The sequence below is a fragment of the Vigna angularis genome, chromosome 1 (genome assembly GCF_016808095.1).
Source record: "Vigna angularis cultivar LongXiaoDou No.4 chromosome 1, ASM1680809v1, whole genome shotgun sequence".
Classification (NCBI taxonomy): Eukaryota; Viridiplantae; Streptophyta; class Magnoliopsida; order Fabales; family Fabaceae; genus Vigna; species Vigna angularis.
In genome coordinates, this window is record NC_068970.1 from 28,783,590 (window position 1) to 28,805,348 (window position 21,759).

At 34.2% G+C, this 21,759-nt stretch overlaps 2 protein-coding genes across 2 annotated transcripts; one reads left to right on the forward strand and one right to left on the reverse strand.

The window, feature by feature from the left end:
- Positions 1–11,491: 11,491 nt before the first annotated feature.
- LOC128194301 (secreted RxLR effector protein 161-like) lies at positions 11,492–12,025 on the forward strand. The gene has a single exon (XM_052869544.1). It carries the CDS (start codon positions 11,492–11,494, stop codon positions 12,023–12,025), a length of 534 nt encoding a protein of 177 aa, XP_052725504.1.
- Positions 12,026–14,052: 2,027 nt separating this feature from the next.
- LOC108342195 (uncharacterized) lies at positions 14,053–17,402 on the reverse strand. Its single transcript, XM_017579917.2, has 3 exons — positions 16,986–17,402; positions 16,486–16,872; positions 14,053–15,963 (listed from the first exon to the last, which is right to left on the reverse strand). The coding sequence occupies exons 1-3, from the start codon at positions 17,190–17,192 to the stop codon at positions 14,386–14,388; spliced, it is 2,172 nt and encodes a 723-aa protein (XP_017435406.1). The 5' UTR covers positions 17,193–17,402; the 3' UTR covers positions 14,053–14,385.
- Between the last annotated feature and the right edge of the window lie 4,357 nt (positions 17,403–21,759).

The following is a 21,759-nucleotide window of genomic DNA, read 5'->3' on the forward strand; positions in this document are numbered from 1 at the left end:
AAAAAGTTTAAATATCTTTTTTGAATGTTTATGGATATTTAAAAATATCCGTAAATTTTAAAATATTTATAAATATTTTTTAATATTCAATAAATAATGGATAGATTTTCTTTGGCCAGCGAGTAAACACTGATTGAGCCATTCTTTTACTATAATCTTACATCTCAAATATATTTAAATATTAAGTACCCTATCAAGTGTTGCAGGCCTTGTGTGCTGACTGTACTGCTACTTCGTTCAGTTTTTAAATGCAGTATATTCCTTAAAAAAGTGCTCATTTGAGATATCTAAATCACTGCAAGTATTGGGTATACTCATGGACTATAATTGGTTTTTTTGTTAGATTTACAAGCCAATAAGCATAGATTTTATTATTTGTTAGGAGTTTTGCTATTATAATACAAAGTTAAAGGCTACGAAGTAACCTATAGATAAATTGATCTTATTAAGACAAGATTGAATAGAAAGAAACATAGTTTGTTAATTTAATGACTTTTGTTGTTTTCTGAGTCTGTTAATGCTAAAAATTCTAATTAACTTCATTTTCGTTTTTGTGCTATTCTAACGAGTCACTATACGTAGGATTGGAAATTTGAACCATATTTGACTTTTAATTTTAATAATCATGCAGGCCAACTGTATTAATTATTAAGCACAAAAAAAAAGATTATATATATAGGTTTAATGTTTCGGTAGGTCCATATTTTCGTCCAAAATCTCAAATAGTTCATCTACTTGTTCGGTATTTCAATTGGGTCTTTATTTTTGTAAAATTGAAATAAAGATCTTTCGTCAAATTGGACAAACGTCGTTTAAAAGGTCATTACATGACATGCTGACACGAGTATTTTAAATGACGTGACATAGTATAGTAATTAGATTCTTGTGATGTCTAATTTCTTATTTTTTAAATTAAAATATTGGGAGAATTGCTTATCAACTTCGTCTTCCACCTCCATAACCCTAATTCCTTTTCCTTTCCTTGTGCTGCCACTGTAACCCTAGCCACCGCCACTGCCTCACCAATCATCCACACCGCAACCATCAGCCTTCTCAACACCATGCGTCGTTGTCACAAAATCTCCTCTCTCAGACCACCATGCCACCATTAGCCACCACCTGCACTCATAACACAAAAACGCGACTTGCCAAAAATCGTTGTCGCAAAACCAAATCACCATCATTATCTTCGCCCAACCTTCATCGCGACACACCTCCATCATTCTCACCATCACCGGACTTCCAAACCCAAAGCCAGAAAACACACAAAACCCAAATCACTTCAACGTGCTAGCACCAAACCCTTAGGCCGCCGCCTTCATTAACCTTAATTCGCGCCTCCTTGCCGGCATAAATTCAGGGTGAGGAGGATCACGACGGCGTGTCTGATAAGTCGTCCTCTACTTCCTCTGATTCTCGCCGCTAAACAACCGATTGCGGACTTCGTTCCTTCAGTTGCTGACTCCGAAACCCTACTACAATGAGGAGGTGAAGGATTCGGATTCGAAATGAATGGTTCAGTTCAGTGGATAATGCTTGTGGAATGAAGAAAATCTGGGGTTGAATTTCCAGGTTTTTAAATTCTCCAAATGGAGACTTTTAGGTTTGGGTATTGTTGTGTGTTGGATTGAATGTTTGATGTTTTGTTGTAATTTGTAGTGACCGTGTTTGTAATTGGATATCTAGTTTCTTAGTTTTGGTTTGAAAACGTGCACGCAGCTATTACTATTGTTACTCATTTACTACCTAGTTCGCTCCATTTTTCTTATATTTCCAACTTAGTGCAAAGCCAGTCTTAGGATAAGGCTTTATCTCCATCTTCCCCAATCTGATTTCAATTTGCAATTGTAGAGAAAGGGCTGCACTTAATTTTATTTGTTTTGCCCACTTTGCCCTTAATTAAATTTGATTTCCCCTCTTTGCACTCCATTTTTAATACAAAATACAGTTCACACACGTTTTTAATGACACGCCAGATTAAACAATACTCTCAACATGCCACGTAACGCCATCTTAAAAGTTGTTTGTCCGATTTGACGGAAGACCTATATTTGTTTCAATTTTATAAAATAAGGACTCAATTGAGACACCGAATAAGTAGGGGACATATTTGAGATTCTGAATGAAAATATGGACCTACTGAAATATTAAACACACACACACACATATATATATATATATATATATATATATATATATATATATATATATATATATATATATATATATATATATATATGGAGGGTATGCTTCTCAAGAGTGGAACGACATGCTGATTTGTATGGAGACTAAATTATTAATTTATTGTATTATATTGAATAAAAAAAATTAAATTGTTTAAAATAAAAATTCAACTGAATAGTTCAGTTTTAAAAAATTGAACCTATAAAATTATAATTTAGTTAACTATTAATTAATTTAAAACTAATTTATTTTATATTTTTTATTTGTTTGAGAGCTTTTAAAGTTGTAATTTAGTTTAATGCAGTTTAGTTTGGCTAATGTCAATTAGACTAAACTTTGGTTGGATCGACTTTATCGAATTTGATCAATTTTTGGCCAGAGTTGACTCGTAGAATTAAGCTAATTTTTTGCAAGGACTGACTCAATTAAATTTCGGTTGGGACAAACTCGACTAAGTTTTGGACATGTCCGACTTAGGCGAATTCAGCCAACATTTTGCTAGAGCTAACTCGACCAAAATTGGTCAATTTTTGATTGGGATTGTCTTTACCATTTGTGGTTGTTCCGATCAAATTTTTCTGATTTTCAAACCCTAAACCCTAATCTCTAAACCCATCTCGATCAAATTCGACCAATTTTGATTTGAACAAACTCGATTAAGTTCTGGTCATGGCTGTCCCAACCAAATTCGACCGATTTTTAGCGCATTTTCGATCAGGATTGACTTGAGTGAGTTTCGACTATGGCTATTCCAATCCCATTTTTGACCGAGTTAGACTCGATCGATTTTCGATAGAGATCGACTTAACTGAGTTTCATATGTGGCCTTTTGGCCTAATTCGATCAATTTTAGACTAGGGATGACTCAAATGAGTTTTGATTGTGCCCGTCCTGACTGAATTCAACCAAAATTTTAGTTTTTTAACTTAAAAACATGCAATTTGGTTCAAAATTAGTATAGTTCGCTAAAAAATATTATATTTCAATTCAACATTAGTGCATTTTGAAAACAGGTTAAGGTACATAACAATTTATTTCAATTCATATTACAGTTCATTGCAGTTTAGTATAGTTTGGTAGAACAAAAAATAGTTGAGTTCAATTCGTCTAGAAAAAAATTTAGTTCAGTTCAGACAAACTAGTTTCTCCTTCAATACAGTTTTTAACCATACAGTTCCATATAATTCTTTTTGCCCACCATTAAAATGTTACCTTTTTCAACTAAAATCCCATGAATTCTAACTATATTCAGGTTGAATGGAGCAAACAATCATGTACAACGCGGCAACTACAATTCTAAAACGCTAGCTAGTCTTAACTTCTTGAAAAGCATTATAATTTATGCTACACTTATGAAATCTATCTAATAAAACTAAGTTAAATTGGTGCTGCAATTTGAACAAGGGAAATAAGGCCTACATTCTTTATATTTTGTTAATTATTTATCATTCTTTATATGATGTTAATAAGTGTAATGGTTTAACTTATTAATTAATAAGTTTGCACTTTTAAATACAAACATCTAGCTTTGTAACGGATACACATCTGTTTCTCATTTTTTCTTTGTATAAAGACACTTGTATACGTTCACAGTTTAAAACACAAAATATATAGCTTCTCAATTCTTCTTTTTTTCCCTATCAGTGCATAAATCTTCTTCTTTGTTCTATCAGAACTAGTATCAGAGTTGAGGTTCAAGAATCCTGTGCTTCATAAATCATCATGGCTTGGCAGAAGGGTGGTTGAAGCGTGAAGAAGATGATCAAGATTTAACTTCTTGATAAAGGTGAGAGTGTGAAGAATGGCGGCCAGTAGGTATATTTCATCAGTGAATCTGCCAATTCTCACCGAGAAAAATTGGAGTAGGTGAAGTACACAAATGCGGGTACAATTCAAATATCAAGATGCGAGTGAGGCTATTGAAGGTGATCATCAGGAGCTTCCTGTAGGTGCTGCAGAGGATAAGAAGGTTGTGGTAAGAAAGAAAGATAATAAGACTTTGTTTATCATCCATCAATGCGTAGATGATGCGCACTTTGAGAAAATCCAGAATGTAAAGACGACGAGAGAAGCTTGGAGTATCCTGGTCAGATGTCATGCTAGAGGATAAAAGATCAATAAGGTAAAATTACAAACATTAAGGAGACAGTATGAATTGTTGCAAATGATGGACGGTGATAGGATAAGAGAGTATTTTGATAAGATACTTGTCATCACGAATCAAATGAAGGGGTATGGAGAAACCATTACAGATCTAATGATAATTGAAAAGATCATGAGGTCTTTGCCTCAGAAGTTTGATTACATAGTTGCCGCTATTGAAGAATCAAGAGAACTTGAAAAGATGAAGATAGAAGAGCTTCAAAGCTCATTGGAAGCATACGAGATGAGGTTGTTTGATAGAAATCCTGTCAAGATTAACAAGCAAACCTTGAAAGTTCATCATGGAAGGAATGATGGAAAGAAGAAACAAAGGAAGTAGAAAGGAAGGAAGGGATATGAGAAGTATTTGTTGATAGGGGGAGCATTGTGTTAGTTGAACCCAATCCCTATAAGTTGGTTTTTTATGATGACAACACATTGATAATAACAACACATGAATGTTGTCATGTCACAATAGAATGTTTCTGTATTGGGTTATACGTTGAATGTGTTTATGCTTACTGTGTAATATGCACATACTGTGTTTATCACATTTGTTGGACATACTGTGTTGATTGATGCATATTATTGTGTTTGTGAAGTGATTATATTTGTGTATGCACAATGTATGTTTCTGTGATATGAAAACCACATGCACAAAAGCATATATGAATGACAAAATCGATTACATTGTTGTAGTATTCAGCTAACGTCATCATCAGACATCTTATGGTTTTGAATTGAGGAAAAACAACTAGTTTTGAATCGATTACATTAGTTGGTAAAGCGATTAAAACTTGTGTGTTTGCACATATCTTTTTTAAATGTGTTGTGATGTATTTTTAGAAAGAAAAGTTTTTAGAAATATTCTAAGTGTTAAAGATTAATCGATTACATGCTTTGTATATTCAATTAAGTCTGTTATGTTTGAAAACTGACTTATGCTTGTCATAACTGTAATAACAGTCATATTTTTAAATATGTTTGACCAGCATTTAATGAGAATCGATTGCATTAATTGTGTATTCAATTAGGAGCATAATTGGTTGTATTTATGTTACATCTGTCTAATGCAACCGATTACATAAGTGAGTTAACCGATTAATTTGCGTCAGGATTGATATAACTATATATTGATGATGCATTGTTTGAAAATCAAAAGAATTGATAATACTTACATTTTCATATCTGATTGAATTCATTTGAGAGATTTTACAGATTAATAAAAAGCTCCAACAAATCAAGAACGAGAAGAATTGGATCATCTTGAAGCATTCTTGAAGCAGATTATTGGACTACAAAGACTGATCATTTTCGCACAACTGAAGGATTTTTGGGAGATCAAGAGAGAAGACTAGCAATCTTGGATTTGTTATTTCCCTCTACGAGTGGCATCAGGAAGAAGAGTGGTGTACTCTCTACTTTAAGAGGAGATATCTCAAAGGGTTTACTGCAACAGGGACGAGTTGTTCTGTGTTGGCAGGTTTCGTTGTTCTATACTTGATTGAGAGTTTGTGAGATGTTTACATTTGAGAGTTGCTCTATAAAGCCTTAGCTGTAATACTCTAATCATTATAGTGAATTACTCTCCAATCTAAGGTTGATTGGGAGGGTGATTGGATGTAGGCATTGAGGCCGAACCAATATAAAAATTGAGTTTGTTTTTCTTCTCCCTATCTCTTTACATCTGCATTTGTTTTCACATTTTCACATATTGTTTTACTGCACACGTTTGATTACTATGCAAGAAAGGTTTCAAGAACATCATTGTTTGAGAAAAAGATTTAAAAAGTCAAAGTTTCTATAAAATACCACTGCTGAAGGTCCAAGCTCGCAGATTTAGTCCTAGTATCTAGATTCTGGATGCTCAAACCACATGACTTGTCATAAGGAGTGGCTAATCGACTTTGATGCAACAAAGAGAAGCAAGGTAAAGTTTGCTGATGATAGCACTCTAAAAGTGGAAGGAATGAGAGATGTGATCATTAGAAGGAAGAATGAATCACATGATATAATCACCAATGCTCTATTTGCTCCGGACATGAAGTGCAATCTGCTTAGTGTTGGTCAGTTTGTGGAGAAAGGTTTTACCGTTGTCATGGTAAATCGTGATAGGATGGAGTGTTATGATGGCAACAAGAACTTGATCTTGAGGTGCAAGATTTCAAAGAACAGGACATTCCAAATTAACATGAATGCAGTAGAAAATCTACAATGTATGTCTATTGTGAAGAAAGATGAAAGCTGGATTTGGCACCTAAAATTTGGCCTTTTGAACTTCAAAGACCTTAAGCACCTTGGTGAGAAGAAGATGGTATCCGGAATGCCAAATATCACAATACCTGAGAGTGTATGTGAGTCATGCTTGGCTGGAAAACAAACCAGAAAACCATTCAAGTCACAAATGAGAATGAGAGCAAAAGATGGCTTGGAGGTGGTGTATTCTGACATATGTGGACCATTTGAGGTACCTTCTTTGGCTGGAAATAGATACATTATACCTTTTGTGGATGAATTTAGAAGGATCTATGGCTATACATGATCAAAATGAAGAGTGATGCGCTAGAGGTCTTCATAAAATTCAAGACCTATGTTGAAAGAGAGAGTGGAAAACAACTAAAGATCCTTCGAACCGATGGAGGAGGTGAATACACCTCTAGTGCTTTTGAAAACCACTGCAAGACATATGGAATCATGCATGAAATCACAACACCGTACACACCTGATGAGTGCATATTTATGCCCACATTTATGCTTGAAAATTAAATTTTTGATGGGATAATTGTGCTTGAATGATTGATTTAAAGAGGATTTGTGATGATTTGATATATTGTGTTTGGAATTAAAAGGGGCCTAAAAAGTTATTTTAATTGCATAAATTATTCTTGGAAATTCTTACGTTTATTTGTGCAGCTGAGAATATAAGTTTTGTTGGTCCAAATGGCAATTCAAGGCCCAAAATTAGATTTTATTTGGAAAATTCAGAACGGGCTAAAGTGCAGATAGAAGAAATTTCAGGGCATTTGTGCAATTTTGGAAAGTCAGAAAATGTAAAAGATAAAATTCTATTGTTGAATTTAATTTGGGAATATCAACAGAAAATATCTTCCAAATAATTTTATCATTATCTAAATCTTTTAGTTATTTGGAAGATATAGGATATAAGATAATTGAGTTAATATCTATTAAATATTCTTTAAAACTGATTTAATCTAATGAATATTTGAAAGATATAATATATCAACAGAAAATATCTTATCAACAAACTATTCAGAGTCCAAGCCCAATCAAGCCTATATAAAGAGACCCAAGGGAGGCAGAAAGAGGGATTTCACTTAATTCATTCTCTCATACTCCTCTCACTTTCTTTCATCTTGTATTCAACTCCATTCATGGAGAGCTAAGCATCTAGGGCTATTCTGTTGTAATTCCATGATGGATTCTGAGGTTACGTTCAATTAATGCAATTGTTTACTTTGATTATTGATTTAAGTTGTTCTCTTTATGTCTTTCATCTCTCTATCTTGTTAAAAGTAAAGATTTTTGCATCATAATGTGTTTGAATCTACATGCATATTGATTATATGAGTTCTAGGGTTTCTAGGTTTAATTGAGAATTTACTTTGATTTAATTTAGGAACTTTCATATGATTAAATGGTTTTTACTATCAATTGAGAATGTACTTTGGTTGGTAGTAATAATTTCAACTATAATCAATTGAGAATTTACTTTGATTGATTAACTTTTAACTTGATTAGGAGATTTAAGAATAGACATGATTAAACACAATAGAATTTGATTGAGAATGTACTTTGGTTGAATTTACTGTGAATAATCTAGAAAGGTTTTGCATTTGATTGAGAATTTACTTTGGTTAAATGCACGATCGCCCTCAAATTAATTAAGAATGTATTTTAATTAATTTGAAACTTAAACAATAATCAATTGAACAATTATCTGTGAATAACCGATGACGAATCTACCTTGGAAAAGCAATGGAATTAGCCTATTTCATCGTAACTGTTTTTAAGTTTCTTATTTGTTCTTTAAACATTCTCCAAACATTACTTTTATCCATAAGCATTGCATAGCATTCGTAAGAGTCAGATATTCAAAAGCAATTTCGTGTTCATTGGAAGACGACTCAGGGTTACTTTAGCCCTATCTACTTTCTTGAATACTACTTGGCAATACTAAAGTTGCCTTGAAAAGTAGTATTAATTTGATAGCTTCAACGACAGCTTATCAACACCACAACATAATGGGCTGACAGAGAGGAGAAACCGAACAATTGTGAATATAGCCAGATGTCTCAAAAAGGAGAAAAGCTTGCCACGAAAATTTTGGGTGAGGTTGTGTCAACATCTGTCTATATCCTCAACAGGTGTCCAACTAAGAGGTTAGAAGGCAAAGTGCCTCTAGAAGTTTGGACTGGAGTGAAACCCTATGTTGGTGACTTTAAAGTGTTTGGTTCACTTGCTTTCAGTCACATAGCAGATTAGAAACGAACCAAACTGCAGGATAAGAGTGAAGCAATCATATTTGTTGGATATCATTCTACAGGTGCATATAGAGCTGTCAAAACGGGTAACCCAGCCTGACCTGACCCACCACGGGTTGGTCACTTAGTGAGTCAACCCAACCCGGCTCATTTATTAGCGAGCCGAAAAAATTCGAACCCGACCCGACCCATCACGGGTTGGTGGGTTAAATGTAACGTCCCGGCAACTCACAGGGACCATCGACTGCCCCCACAGATCACCACCAGGCTTTCCAGTGTGCTTTGTCCTCACTCGCACACTTTCTGGGAAAACTTCCCAGAAGGTCACTCTCATTCCAGAATTACTCCAGGCTAAGCACGCTTAACCATGGAGTTCTTATGAGTCAGGCTACCGAAAAGCAAATGCATTTTGGTGATATGAGTAGCCAAATCAATCCCTTTAAGCTATCCTTCAACCGTATAGTCCCATACCTATACAGTCTCCAGATCCCTCTCATTCCGGTGTATGTTCGATTCGTCCATGTACCCCTTCCACCCGAAGCTGCCAGGAGCCGCTCCTTGTCTGTACCCCCTGCACCATGCCTCTTGCACCGGCGTCACTCCCCGCCCTCGTCAGTGCCCGGATGTCACATTAAACGGGTTGGCTCATTGACTCACTTAATTAACTCTTTTTTCACCTTTTCTTCTCATATTCTTATAACATGTTACTTTGATCGATCAAATTGAAACAGTAATAATTAGACCAATTGATATAAAAGGAAATGAAACAAAAGAAATATATTGTTATATATATTATAAGCTATCAAGCATAAATTTTTTCAATTTAGTTTAATGAGACATACACAATGGTTTGACCAAGAAACTACATATAACCGTTAAAAAAAATATATAGCACAAGATAAAATTGTCATGCTTGTATATAGGTCTAAAAACATGATAAAATAAATTATATATTCCTGAATTATCCAATCTATAATATTATACATCTATTAAATTGGAGTCCTGAATGGATAAATTCACAGTATTATGCTATCTTGAAGCATCTTCTTCTTTATCTCCATCTATAATATTATCCAATCTATAATCTTAGAGTTTTATTTGTAGAGGGGAACTTTTGGAAAGACAACAGCGCGAAGTGCTCTATTGCTAAATAAAGGTTGTGCATTTTGAATAATTAATTTGATTTCAATAAAAAAATAGGATTTGAATAATTAATTTAATTTAATTAAAAAAAACAGGTGGATTGATGAGCCAACCCAACCCACCACAGGTTCAACCTGTGTGAGCCGAGTCAAAATTGGCTCGCATACAAAATTTTGCATTTTTTTTTCAACCCAACCCGGCTCAAACCCGTGGTGAGTCGGGTTGGCTCACGGGTTTCAACCCATTTTGACGGCACTAGGTGCATATAAGCTCTATGATCCAATCAAGGAGAAAATGGTATTAAGTAGGGATGTCATGGTGTTTGAGAAAGAGAGTTGACACTGGAATAAGATGCGAACTAGTCTGAGGAGAACAAAGGTGAATGGTATTAGCGATAATCTCACCCCTATAGAGCCAGAAGAAGCTGCAGAGATCACTGATTCTTCTCACACACTGTGTTCTAGAGACAGCAAAGGCAAAGGGTAATTCCTCAAAGATTCTCTGATTTTGAAATATACTTTGGTGCACAAATTGATAAAGGAGGAGATCTGGTTCATATAGCCTTAATGAATGGAGTAGAACCATTGAATGAAACTGAAGTTATGAAGCAACCAGTTTGGAGTAATGTAATGGAGGAGGAAATTAGATCCATAGAAAAGAATGAAACCTGGAGATTGATTGATTTTCTAGCGGGAAAACAATGTATTGGGGTGAAATGGATTTTCAAGAAAAAACTAAATCCATATGAATCAATTTCAAAGCACAAGACAAGACTTGTGGCTAGGGGATTTCTTCAAAAGCAAGGGGTAGATTTCAATGAAGTCTTTGCACCAGTAGCACGAATAGAGACCATACAATTAGTGATAGCAGTGGCCTGTGCAAGGGAATGGTCATTATTTCAACCTGGTGTTAAATATGCTTTCTTACATGGACCCTTAGAGGAAGAAGTGTATGTTATGCAACCACCTGGATTCATTGAAAGGAATAAGGAGTACCAGGTATACAGACTGCATAAGGCACTTTATGGACTAAGAGAAGCTCCCAGAGCTTGGAATAAGCGGATTGATTCATTCTTAATCAATCTGAATTTCAGCAAATGCACAGTTGAGCATGGAGTTTATGTAAAAGGGGGATCTAGAGAAAGATTTGATTATCATCGGCCTATATGTAGATGACCTACTTGTCATTGGATCAAATCCAGTAAGCATAGATGAATCCAAAATGATCATGGAAACTGAATTTGAGATGACAGATTTGGAAAAGTTGAGCTATTTTCTTGGAATGGAATTCACCTATACAGTTACTGGATTAATGTTGCATCAGAGAAAGTATGCAGGTGAACTATTGAAAAGATTTAACATGATGGAATGTAATGCACCAAGGAATCCTATGGAGGAAAATTTGAAGCTGATGAAAGATGACTCTGAAGAGGATGCAAACTAAATTCAAACAGATCATTACTCTTCCTTTGTAATAGAAGACCTGATTTAGCATTATGTGTGGGATTGATTAGTAGGTTTATGAGCAAACCAAAGAAGTCTCATATGCAGGCTGCAAAGAGGGTGATACAGTACATCAAAGGGACAAGAGACTATTGCATTTTGTTTCTTGCTGGAAGGAAGAAAACTGCAATGGAGATAACTAGATACACTGATTCAAATTATGGAGGTGATATGGTGGAGAGGAAGAGTACATCAGGTTACATCTTTATGTTGAACAATACTCTCATCTCTTGGTGTTCTAAAAAGCAACTAGTGGTGGCTTTCTCAAGCTGTGAAGTTGAGTTCATAGCTGAAAGCTATGGTACATGCCAAGGAATTTGGATTAAAGAGTTAATGGAAGAATTAAAGGTGTCTATGGAGAATCTAATTCAATTGAAGATTGACAATGTTTCAGCAATCAATTTGGCAAAGAATCTTGTGAGCCATGGTAGGAGTAAGCACATAGAAGTAAAATTTTATTTCCTTAAAGACATGGTGAAGAAAGGAAGAATAATCTTAGCCTATTGCAAAAAAGGAGTGCAGTTGGTTGACTTGTTTACTGTAAACCATTGAAGATAGAGAGGTTTGAGTGCTTGAAGGAAAGAATTGGAATGGTATCCCTTAAGTGCTTGACTTAAGGGGGAGTATTAAATAATAAGTCTACACTTTTAAATACAGGCAACTGACTTTGTAACTTATGCACATCTGTTTCTCATTTTTTTCTTTGTATAAAGACACTTGTATACCTTCACAGTTTAACACATAGAATATACAGTTTTTCAATTCTTCTTTCTCTCCCTATCAATGCATAAATCTTCTTCTCTATTCTATCATAACTAGCATCATTTTAGTGCAATAACATGCTAGTTTATTATTGGTTAAATATATTTTTAATCCTTCAATTTACATATAAAATTAGAATTCATTCTTTTAAAAAAAATCATACAAAATTAATCATTATACTTTATTAATGTATGAAATACATCATTTAGACCTAACAACATTAACTTTTAATTGATGTGTCTAACAAGGATGCTCAATGAATTAAAAGGTCACCACAATCAAGTTCACACAGACACTACCATAATGAATGAATTAAAATGTCACCTTAATCAAGCTCACACACACAAATACGTTATTTAGAGCTAACGACATTAACTTTTAATTAACGTGTTTAATGATCAAAATTCACACACACATATATCATTTAGAACTAACACATTAACTTTTAATTGATGTGTTTAACGACCATGCTGAATGAAATAAAAGACACACACATTTCACCACATTTGCTACATCATTGCATCCTTTTCATCATGCATAACATCCATAGCATATAATAGGCATAACATCCTTCTCATAGAGCAAGACTACTCATATCATGCATACTTTATATTAATACAAGACTCATTTCTTGAAGATTAAGAGTAAAAAAATCATAAGAAGTACTGAACTTATCATAAGCACATCTTACGACACAACAAATTTCGAACAGGCAACACCCTTCCAACTCTATCAAACCACCATTAGGAGGAGCTACTCTATCCAACCTATGTGACAAGGTTTAATATCTTATGATCAAGTCGGTATAAGCCTTTTTCATGTTGCAAAATGAATATATATATATATATATATATATATATATATATATATATATATATATATTAATTTTATAATATTTTATAATTTTATATTTTTTAAATTTCGTAATTTTTTAAATTTCTTAATTTTATATTTATTTTTTAATTTAATATTCTATAATTTTTATTAACTTTAAAAAAATTTAAACATTATAAATATTTAAGATATTCTTATCATAGTAGTCTTTTTTGAAAAATCATATGTGACAACATTCAAATCAGTGATAGAGTAAGATAACTGTTGCATCACATAATTAACAAAAAAATTTATACTCAATTAAAAAATTTAAAAATTAAAGACTTAATAAGCCACAAAAATTTAATAAGACCTCAATTAAAAATTTTCAAAAATTTCCGAATTTATCTAGAACTCAACTTAGTTAAATACAAACTTATATAAAAACACAGTTATATTTTAAGCATGATTTCTTATAAAGTTGTTTGTGAAAGTATTTACATGTGCAATTTTTTTAAATCTACACTGATTTTGGAAATTTAAAAAAAAAAATAGATACACCGAGCGTGTAAATTTTCCTATCAGAAGACAACAATAACCCAATGATGAATATGATGGTAATAAAATTTCAGATCCTACTGAGAATTCATGGAATACTTAATCAACTAACGGATTGCTTATCACCAAGTCTACAGTATTGAACAAAAGACTTCACTTTGTTTCTTAACTTTTATCACTTAAGATTATTCTTCAACGGACCAAAATGAATTAAAGATTGGAAATTCAAACTCGGGTTGGGGAACTCTTAGGTATATAGGTATATGGAAAAATTCATTTATTTCATATACAAAACAACGAAATTCCAAAGTTAGCATGCTTTCAACACACACAAACACACCATCTTGTGCCTGCCCATCAAAACACATCGATCACAAGTACCTAAAGTTTTTGGTCAATAGCAATCCTCAGCAGCTTTATTGTTCCTCATCGAAAAATAGGGAGATAGAGCTCCGAATTCCAATGATGGTTGGTTAATCCAAAAGCCAAGAATGTTTGACATAATATGGAGACAGAATGTTTGAAAATATTACTTTCACCATCAATACCAAGAGAAAAGACACGAAGAGCTACAAGAATCTATCAGACTTGCATTTAACAAAATATACCTACTGAGAAAAAGGATCAGCTAGAGCAACTTTTCCCGACAGACCCAGAAGGTTATCATGAGTGGTTTTAAATTAACCGGGTTTTTTATGCTTCCATAAACCTGCAAAGTGAATTAGGAGACCCTGTCCTGATATTGTCATGCTTGTATTCCAAGTACTGATAACTCGATTCTATTTCTGATTTTGCCTAAGTGGCCAGCATCCATCAATACCTTGAACTTTACGTTGTACTGGCATTAAACGCCATGGGTTATCATTTTCTTCAACGTTTGACCGGGAAACCTCACCCGACCCATACTTTGATTCCAATTCCTGCCTTAATTTTGCAGGTGACTTTGCCTCTCCTGACTCTGATTCATGACGCCTTACCGGACTTTGTACACTGAACTGCTTCTGCTCCAAACTTTGGTTATCATTCCTCCCTGAACTAGGAGATTGCAATTGGTCCTCAAACTGATTTGCATGTTGATTTGGTTTAGGAGGCCTTCCACGGCCTCTAGCTCGAACATGCTGTTCTTTAGCTTGAACTTCTGATAATTGTGCCTCATAATCGATTATGTTCCGTTTAGGGGGCCTCCCCCTTCCTCGACGGTGCTGCTGATGTTGATCTTCTTGTTGTGGTTGCTTTTCATATTGGATTGGATTTTCATTCGGTTTTGGTGGCCTGCCACGACGACCTCTGCCTCTACCTCGACCAAGCTGCTTAGATTGTCCTTGTTGTAATTGCTCGTCAAATTGATTAGCTTTTCTATTTAGTGTAGGAGATCTGCCCCTACCTCTACCTCTACCTCGACCAAATCTCCCTAAACCTCTACCCCCGCCATACTGATCCTGCTTCTCCATTTCGTTTATATTTGGTTTATGTTCGTGAAGATTGCCATCATCTGAAGGCAACAATGTCCCTACTGCACAATTTGCTACAGTCTGGAACTTTCGAGGCCTTCCTCTCCCACGTTTTGGAGGCCTCTGGTCATTATCCCAGGTCATAGGACCCTCGTCTAGGTTCCCTTTAGAACTTCCTTCACTGTAATGCTGGGGTTGATCATCGTGAACATTTCCTAAAGTTGATGAAGCTTTTATTCTGGACAATCTACCTAAATCAATATCTGAAGAAACTTCATGTTGCACCTGTGTTGGAGGTAATTTTATTTCTGCTGATATTGTGCCCTCCAGATACCCTTGTGAAGTAGGAACCGAATATTGCTGACCAAAATTGTGCGATGGATTAACAGGAAAATTAGGTGCTTCTCTAGATTCTTTTTGGTTTGAATGTGAAGAACACATTAGATGTTCAGCTTGATCATGTAGGTGTATCCTCTGATTGCAGCAATTGGCATTTCTGTGTAGCCTACGACCCCTTCCTCCAGTTGTAGCTTGACCTTGGGTTTGTGACGGGCACCTTTCATCAGTTTTCTCTTCATTTGGCCCTTGCTCGGCAACAGTAGTATCACATGAGGGCAACAACGACTTCCCCTCGTGATCTGCAATTTGCTTAAACCCACTAGGCTCCCTCTCTTTGGATTGATGATGATGCACAGTCATCAGTGTCGTATCTTCCTTGCATACCTCAACATTCAAAGATAATGAACCCGAAATCTTGTCTACTGTATCCAAATTACTTTCTGAAGTCCCATTACAAGGCCTTTGCTGTTGCAATTGTGCAGGTGATAACGGGTTTGCAGCTGCTGGTATGCACTCCAATGATGTTGGCTGGGAGGAACAAGTTGTTTCCAAATGCACACTGGAATCCTGTTTTGACATTAACATTTAGAACTTATCTGTACAATCCAGAGTCAAATACAACGGACAAGGATTCACATTTACTGTTACATTTCAAGAATAATTTAATAAATTATTGACATCAAGGACTCACAAAAGATTAAGAAAAGTTAAGGGAAACAAATAAAGCGGGTTTACCATAGTGAACGGAAGCATAGCATGGAACACGTTTTAGGGGCAAGCTAGCCATTATAATATAATTAGCTAGATTGAGTAGAACGGATTGAAAACTGAAAAAAAAAATCATAGAGAGGTTTGGAACAAAGGTCGAGAGATTCAAATCCTCAAAAGGTCCTTTCCCGGTTAATTTATAACAAGCCAGTAAAATGACCAAAAAAAAGACAAGTACTAGAAAATTATCATTTGAAAGAGAGTCTATAATCCATGCCATAAACACATAAACACAGATAGTAGGTAGTTCAAACAGTAAACCCTCCCAATAAAAACAAAACAACCACATCAAAATAAAGATTTTACCAAATGTTGCATCACCTGATTTTGTGACTCTACTAAACCCCTTTGCGGTTCTACTTCCTGGTGTTGTTGAATTTGTTTTCCAAGCCCTAGTACCCGTCCCTTTTTGCATTCTTCTTCAGCACTCCCTGTCTCGCCACGTTTATTACTTCTCCGTTTGCCCCTCTTATTCTTCTTCTCGCTACCCTCACATTGTTCCTTCACTTCATCCTCAACCTTCAGCACATACCTCCAACCGGAAACGCGCGCAATCTCCCCTATCTCACAAAGATTCTCTAATTGCAGACCTAGAATCCTGGCATGAGCCCACGGTAAATCACTGTACTCCCTCTTAATGTACTCCGATATCGCCTCCTCCGTCGACCCCGACCCATCCTCCAACCCTAATATCGCACTACGTATCATCTACAAAAAAATAATAATAAACATCGCAAACATTCATATGGTGACGTAAATGCACAGCATTACGAATCCGAAATCCGAAAAACAAAACGAAAAATAAAAAACGATAACGATACCAAGGCATATGGAGGGTGCGTGGGGGTGTGGAACGCGGGAAAAAGGTCGCGGAGGCGGCGTTCGATGAGGGCGGAGTGGCGCGAGTGGAGGGAAAGCGAAGGGTCGAGTTTCTTGAGTTGAGAAATGAGAGAGTCTTTGAGGTGAGCCATGACGCGCGTGGTTCTGGAATCTTCATGGGGGTTTGGTCGGGGATTTGTTCGCCTCATGAGTGTCTTCTTCGAGAATTGCGTTGGTCCCAAGTTTCTGTGACACTTCACGTAAAGTGTATTGCAGGTATAATGTATCTTCTGCTGAAAAGGCGCATTTTCAACGCGACTTCTGCAACGACGTTCCAAAATAAGTGGTACAGCCGCGGAGGTGAACCACTAGCGTATGACGGCGCATTGGAATTCGTAGGTTTAGCAGATACTACTCTCGCTTCAGCTATCTTCACTTCTTCAGTGCTATACGTGCATTTTTCATGCTTCTTTTATAATTTATTTAATTATAGTCATTTTTAAATTAAATAAATAAATAAAATATTACCTTAACACGTACACGAGTGTTATCTATTTATTAACTTAAAAAAATTCTAAAGGGTAAAAAATTGGTAATGTAAATAAGAAGTCATAGATTATGTATGTGAAGTGATTATATAGTTGAGAAGATATTACCTTAACTTATGAATAAAATAGACAGTTCAGAACATAACATGAGGTTGGAGGTATGATTGAATTACAAATTCAACACATTATTAAATTTTTAAGGAATGATTTTTTCAAATGGATGAAATCTTCAATTATATTCAATAAGGTGAACAAACTTAGGAACTTGTTCCCCAATGATTAATAGAAATGTATTTTTTTTACCAAAATAGTTATTCTTAAACACTCCCACGACATAATAAATACTTTAGGTCTCATCGGAATTATATCACAAGATTGTTCCATGTACACTAAATATGACAACAGCAGAGACTCTTTCTATGATACAAATTCTCAAATATACTCTTTCTATGATACAAATTCTCAAATATTTATTTAGAGTTGACGTCAAACACATTTTGTACATAAGCAATACTGCAAAGATCGTCAACATTGCTATTTCCCAATGAAATTTTAATATCTTTGTCAAAAAAATGCACTGGTCAATGGATCTTGTGTGTGCATTTCACAAACCATTTAAAAAATAAATCTCTATAATTCTCAATTTTTTATTAATTATATTTACCTTTACAAATTTCATAAAAATATAAATTATAAATTATATAAATTTACAATTAACAATTAGTTATAAAAAATTATAAATTTACAATTCACAGCTAATTATAAGTTTACAAAATTTAGATTATAAATTTACAATTTTATTTATTTGTTAATGATAATTTAAAAAAAAATGATTATGTTATAATTATATTTAAATTAAGTTCATGCTAATTTTAGAAAACAATATTATACTACATTTGGTACTAACTTATTATAATTTTGTCATTAGGATAACAGATATTAAATCATAATTTTATCTAATACTATCATCAGTTTTCAAATATTTAAACATATTTAAATTATATTTCATAATTTTGGTACACAAATTAATTAATTTTAAACTAAAACTCCTAATGTAAACAATTAAATTCTAAACCATACAACAAAAGTAATATATAACATAAATTAATCATGTTAAATCAAATAAATAAACTACGTTAAAGAGAAAAATACCCATAGAAATAAATAATTAAATTTCTCTTACCCGTAAAAAATATAACTAGAGGATATCATAGCAACACCACCTTAAACCACAATCACGAGCAACCACAACCACCAAAAGCAAATCAAAGCATACTAAACACAACTAAAACCACCCTAAACACCAACAGCCACCACCTCTAACAAGAACCACGACTACCACAACCATCACTAACAAACCTCCAAAGACAAATGATCCATACCAACAAAGAGCACATTTACCACCAATGGCAAGTAACACCATCACACCACCAACAATCACAAGCATTATACCACACATACACAACAAACACACCACCAGCCCAACTAGCCACCACCTATGACCACCATAAACACGTACATAGAATGACATGGGTCTGTTTCTTAAAGCCAAAGTTAGAAGTCTTTGGAGTATTCAAGAAATGTAAGGCCCGTGTCGAGAAGCAAAGTAGAAAACAGATAAAAGTACTTAAAAGTGATCGTGGTAAGGAGTACAAATCTCGCGAGTTTGACAAATTCTACAAAGATGAAGGCATATAGAAACAACTTACCATTCTATATACTCCAACACAAAATGGTGTGTCAGAGAGAAAGAACTGCATAGTCATGGAGATGGCAAGATCAATTCTAAAAGAGAAAAGTATGCCTAACATTTTTTGGGCTGAAGTAGCCTACACTATAGTTTACATTCTAGACAGATGTACAACTAAGGCAGTCCAAGACAAGACTCCTATTAAAGCTTGGAGTAGAAGAAAGCCATAAGTTAAACACCTATGAGTATTTGGGTCTATCTGATACATACATGTTCCTGATCAAAGGAAACACAAGCTTGAAGACAAGACTATACGAGGAATATTCTTCTAATATAGCACACAATCGAAAGGCTATCGAGTCTACAACCTACAAACAAAAAGTCTATCATTAGTCGAGATGTTGAAGTTGATCAAAATACTTCTTGGAATTGGGAAGAAGAAAAAGTTTTAAAAGCAATATTTTAGTTCTTGTGCAACAATCTCAAGAAGAAACTCAATAAGAGACAAAAAATTTAGGTACGCTTTCTCCACCTCCACAACAACAAGATTCTTCACATTAATCCAATCTAAGATGACTAAGATCTTTGGTAGACATATACAAAACTGGCCATGATTGAGCCTAACTCTTATGAAGAAGCATCAAATCTAGAAGTATGGGTCAAAGCTATGGAAGAAGTGATTAAAATGATTAAGAAGAATAACACTTGGGAGCTTATAAATTTCCCTCATGGGAAAGACTTCATTGGAGTGAAATGGATATATAAAACAAAACTCAATCATGATGGAACTATACAAAAGCACAAGCAAGATTGGTTGCCAAATGCTACTCACAATAACCAAGAATCGAATATAATGAGACATTTTCTCCAATTGCTCGCTTAGATAAAATTAGAGTTTTAATAGTTCTTGCAACACAAAAAGGATGAAACATCTATCAATTGGATGTCAAATCATCCTTTCTAAATGGAGTGCTCGAATAAGAGATTTATGTTGAATAACCACAAGGCTTCATCAACAAAGGCAATGAAGACAACTATTTCAAATGTCCCTTCAAGTGTTTTGGAATTTAGTTGATTAAGAGACACATGAAGAGTTTCTAACTTTTACATGAAATTTAGTTGATTATGAGACACATGAAGAGTTTATAACTTTCACATGTCACTTACTTTCAAGTGCATGTGAAAGTTGTAATTACTTCACATATTTCATCTTTAGATTAAAGAACTTTCCATGTGTTTCATGTAACTAACTCCATGTGCTTATCAAATAATCACCCTTTTAAGAGGCCCTCTTATATAAGGACCCAAAAAAGCCCCAACCCCCAAAGTCTCTTCTTAAGTGGGTTAGGGTTAGGATTAAGGTGAGTTTGATCCTACTAGATGACTTTAAATGACTTTTAGAAACAATGTCATTTATGTACACAAATAAATTATATATTTTATTAGATAGTCTAATATATTATAATTCTTAATATTTTTATATCATACTTATATTATGTTATTAAATAAAATATATAATATATAATTTAATACTGACTGAAAATTATTTATTAATTTATAATGACGTAATATGTGCTATAAAGAAGATCCATGGGCTGACCCTGTCCCATAGAGCTTTTGGGGATATTTTGATGCTTTGAGCTATTTTAATAGGGTGTTTTCTGGCCTTGTAAATTTTTCTGACCCCAACTTATGTGGATCGGGATCAAACCATATGATTGAGCTAAATTAACAGGTTTACATAAGGCTATAAATAAAATGTCTAGCTTCTCTTCTAAATTATTTTTGAAGATTAAATGAAATTCTTCTTACGAGGCTTCTTTGAGAGTCTTCAAAGTTCTCTTCTCTTGTTTTAGTTGTTATCTTAAAAACATGACAAATTCTCATGACACTTATCCTCTAGTATTACTCTTTATGGTGGCATGTTCTATCCATCTCTTTTCTCAATCTCTTTTATATTTTCTTTTGTTACTTATTCTTATTTTTACATGGGTTTTTTTTATGGAAAGTAAATTTCACTTACCATATACATATGTTTTGGCAAACTTTGTGGTTACTTCCATGGATTTTTAAGTTCCCAATTTATCAAAATCCCACTAACCTTCTAAGGTTTACATCAATTGATGTGACTTAAAAATGTATCAGATGGTGAGAACAAAATGAGGTTTTCTACCATCTAGTCAAGAGTGAAGAGTCATTCTAATCAATAATGTGTATGGAGTCACCTTATTGTGTAAATATTGCTAAATGAGATCTATATAAAAAATGATATAGTTTCCAAGCATACTAGATAAGTAAACAAGTATTAGTTTTTTATTCTAGACTTATTATAGTCTCTGCAAGTTGTTAAGTAAATGGTCTTCCATACCTTTAGTGGGCCATGAGTGTGTTTGATTATCATTTTTAACTAATTTATATTATATGTTTTAAATTGTTACTGTATTATTTTTTAACTTGCTTTGTTTTGTAATTGTAATAATCGTGTCTTAACATATGAGAAAGACGTTGTTATAGATAATAATAAGATGCTTTGTAAAT

What these genes read in the sequence shown, in the direction of transcription:
- LOC108342195 (XM_017579917.2), bottom strand. Translation starts at nt 17,192, where the DNA reads ATGAGGCGAACAAATCCCCGACCAAACCCCCATGAAGATTCCAGAACC. An exon ending in CGCACCCTCCATATGCCTTG is followed by an intron (nt 16,873 to 16,985) that starts GTATCGTTATCG and finishes ATTTTTTTGTAG; the next exon opens with ATGATACGTAGTGCGATATT. An exon ending in TAGTAGAGTCACAAAATCAG is followed by an intron (nt 15,964 to 16,485) that starts GTGATGCAACAT and finishes ATGTCAAAACAG; the next exon opens with GATTCCAGTGTGCATTTGGA.
- LOC128194301 (XM_052869544.1), top strand. Translation starts at nt 11,492, where the DNA reads ATGAGCAAACCAAAGAAGTCTCATATGCAGGCTGCAAAGAGGGTGATA.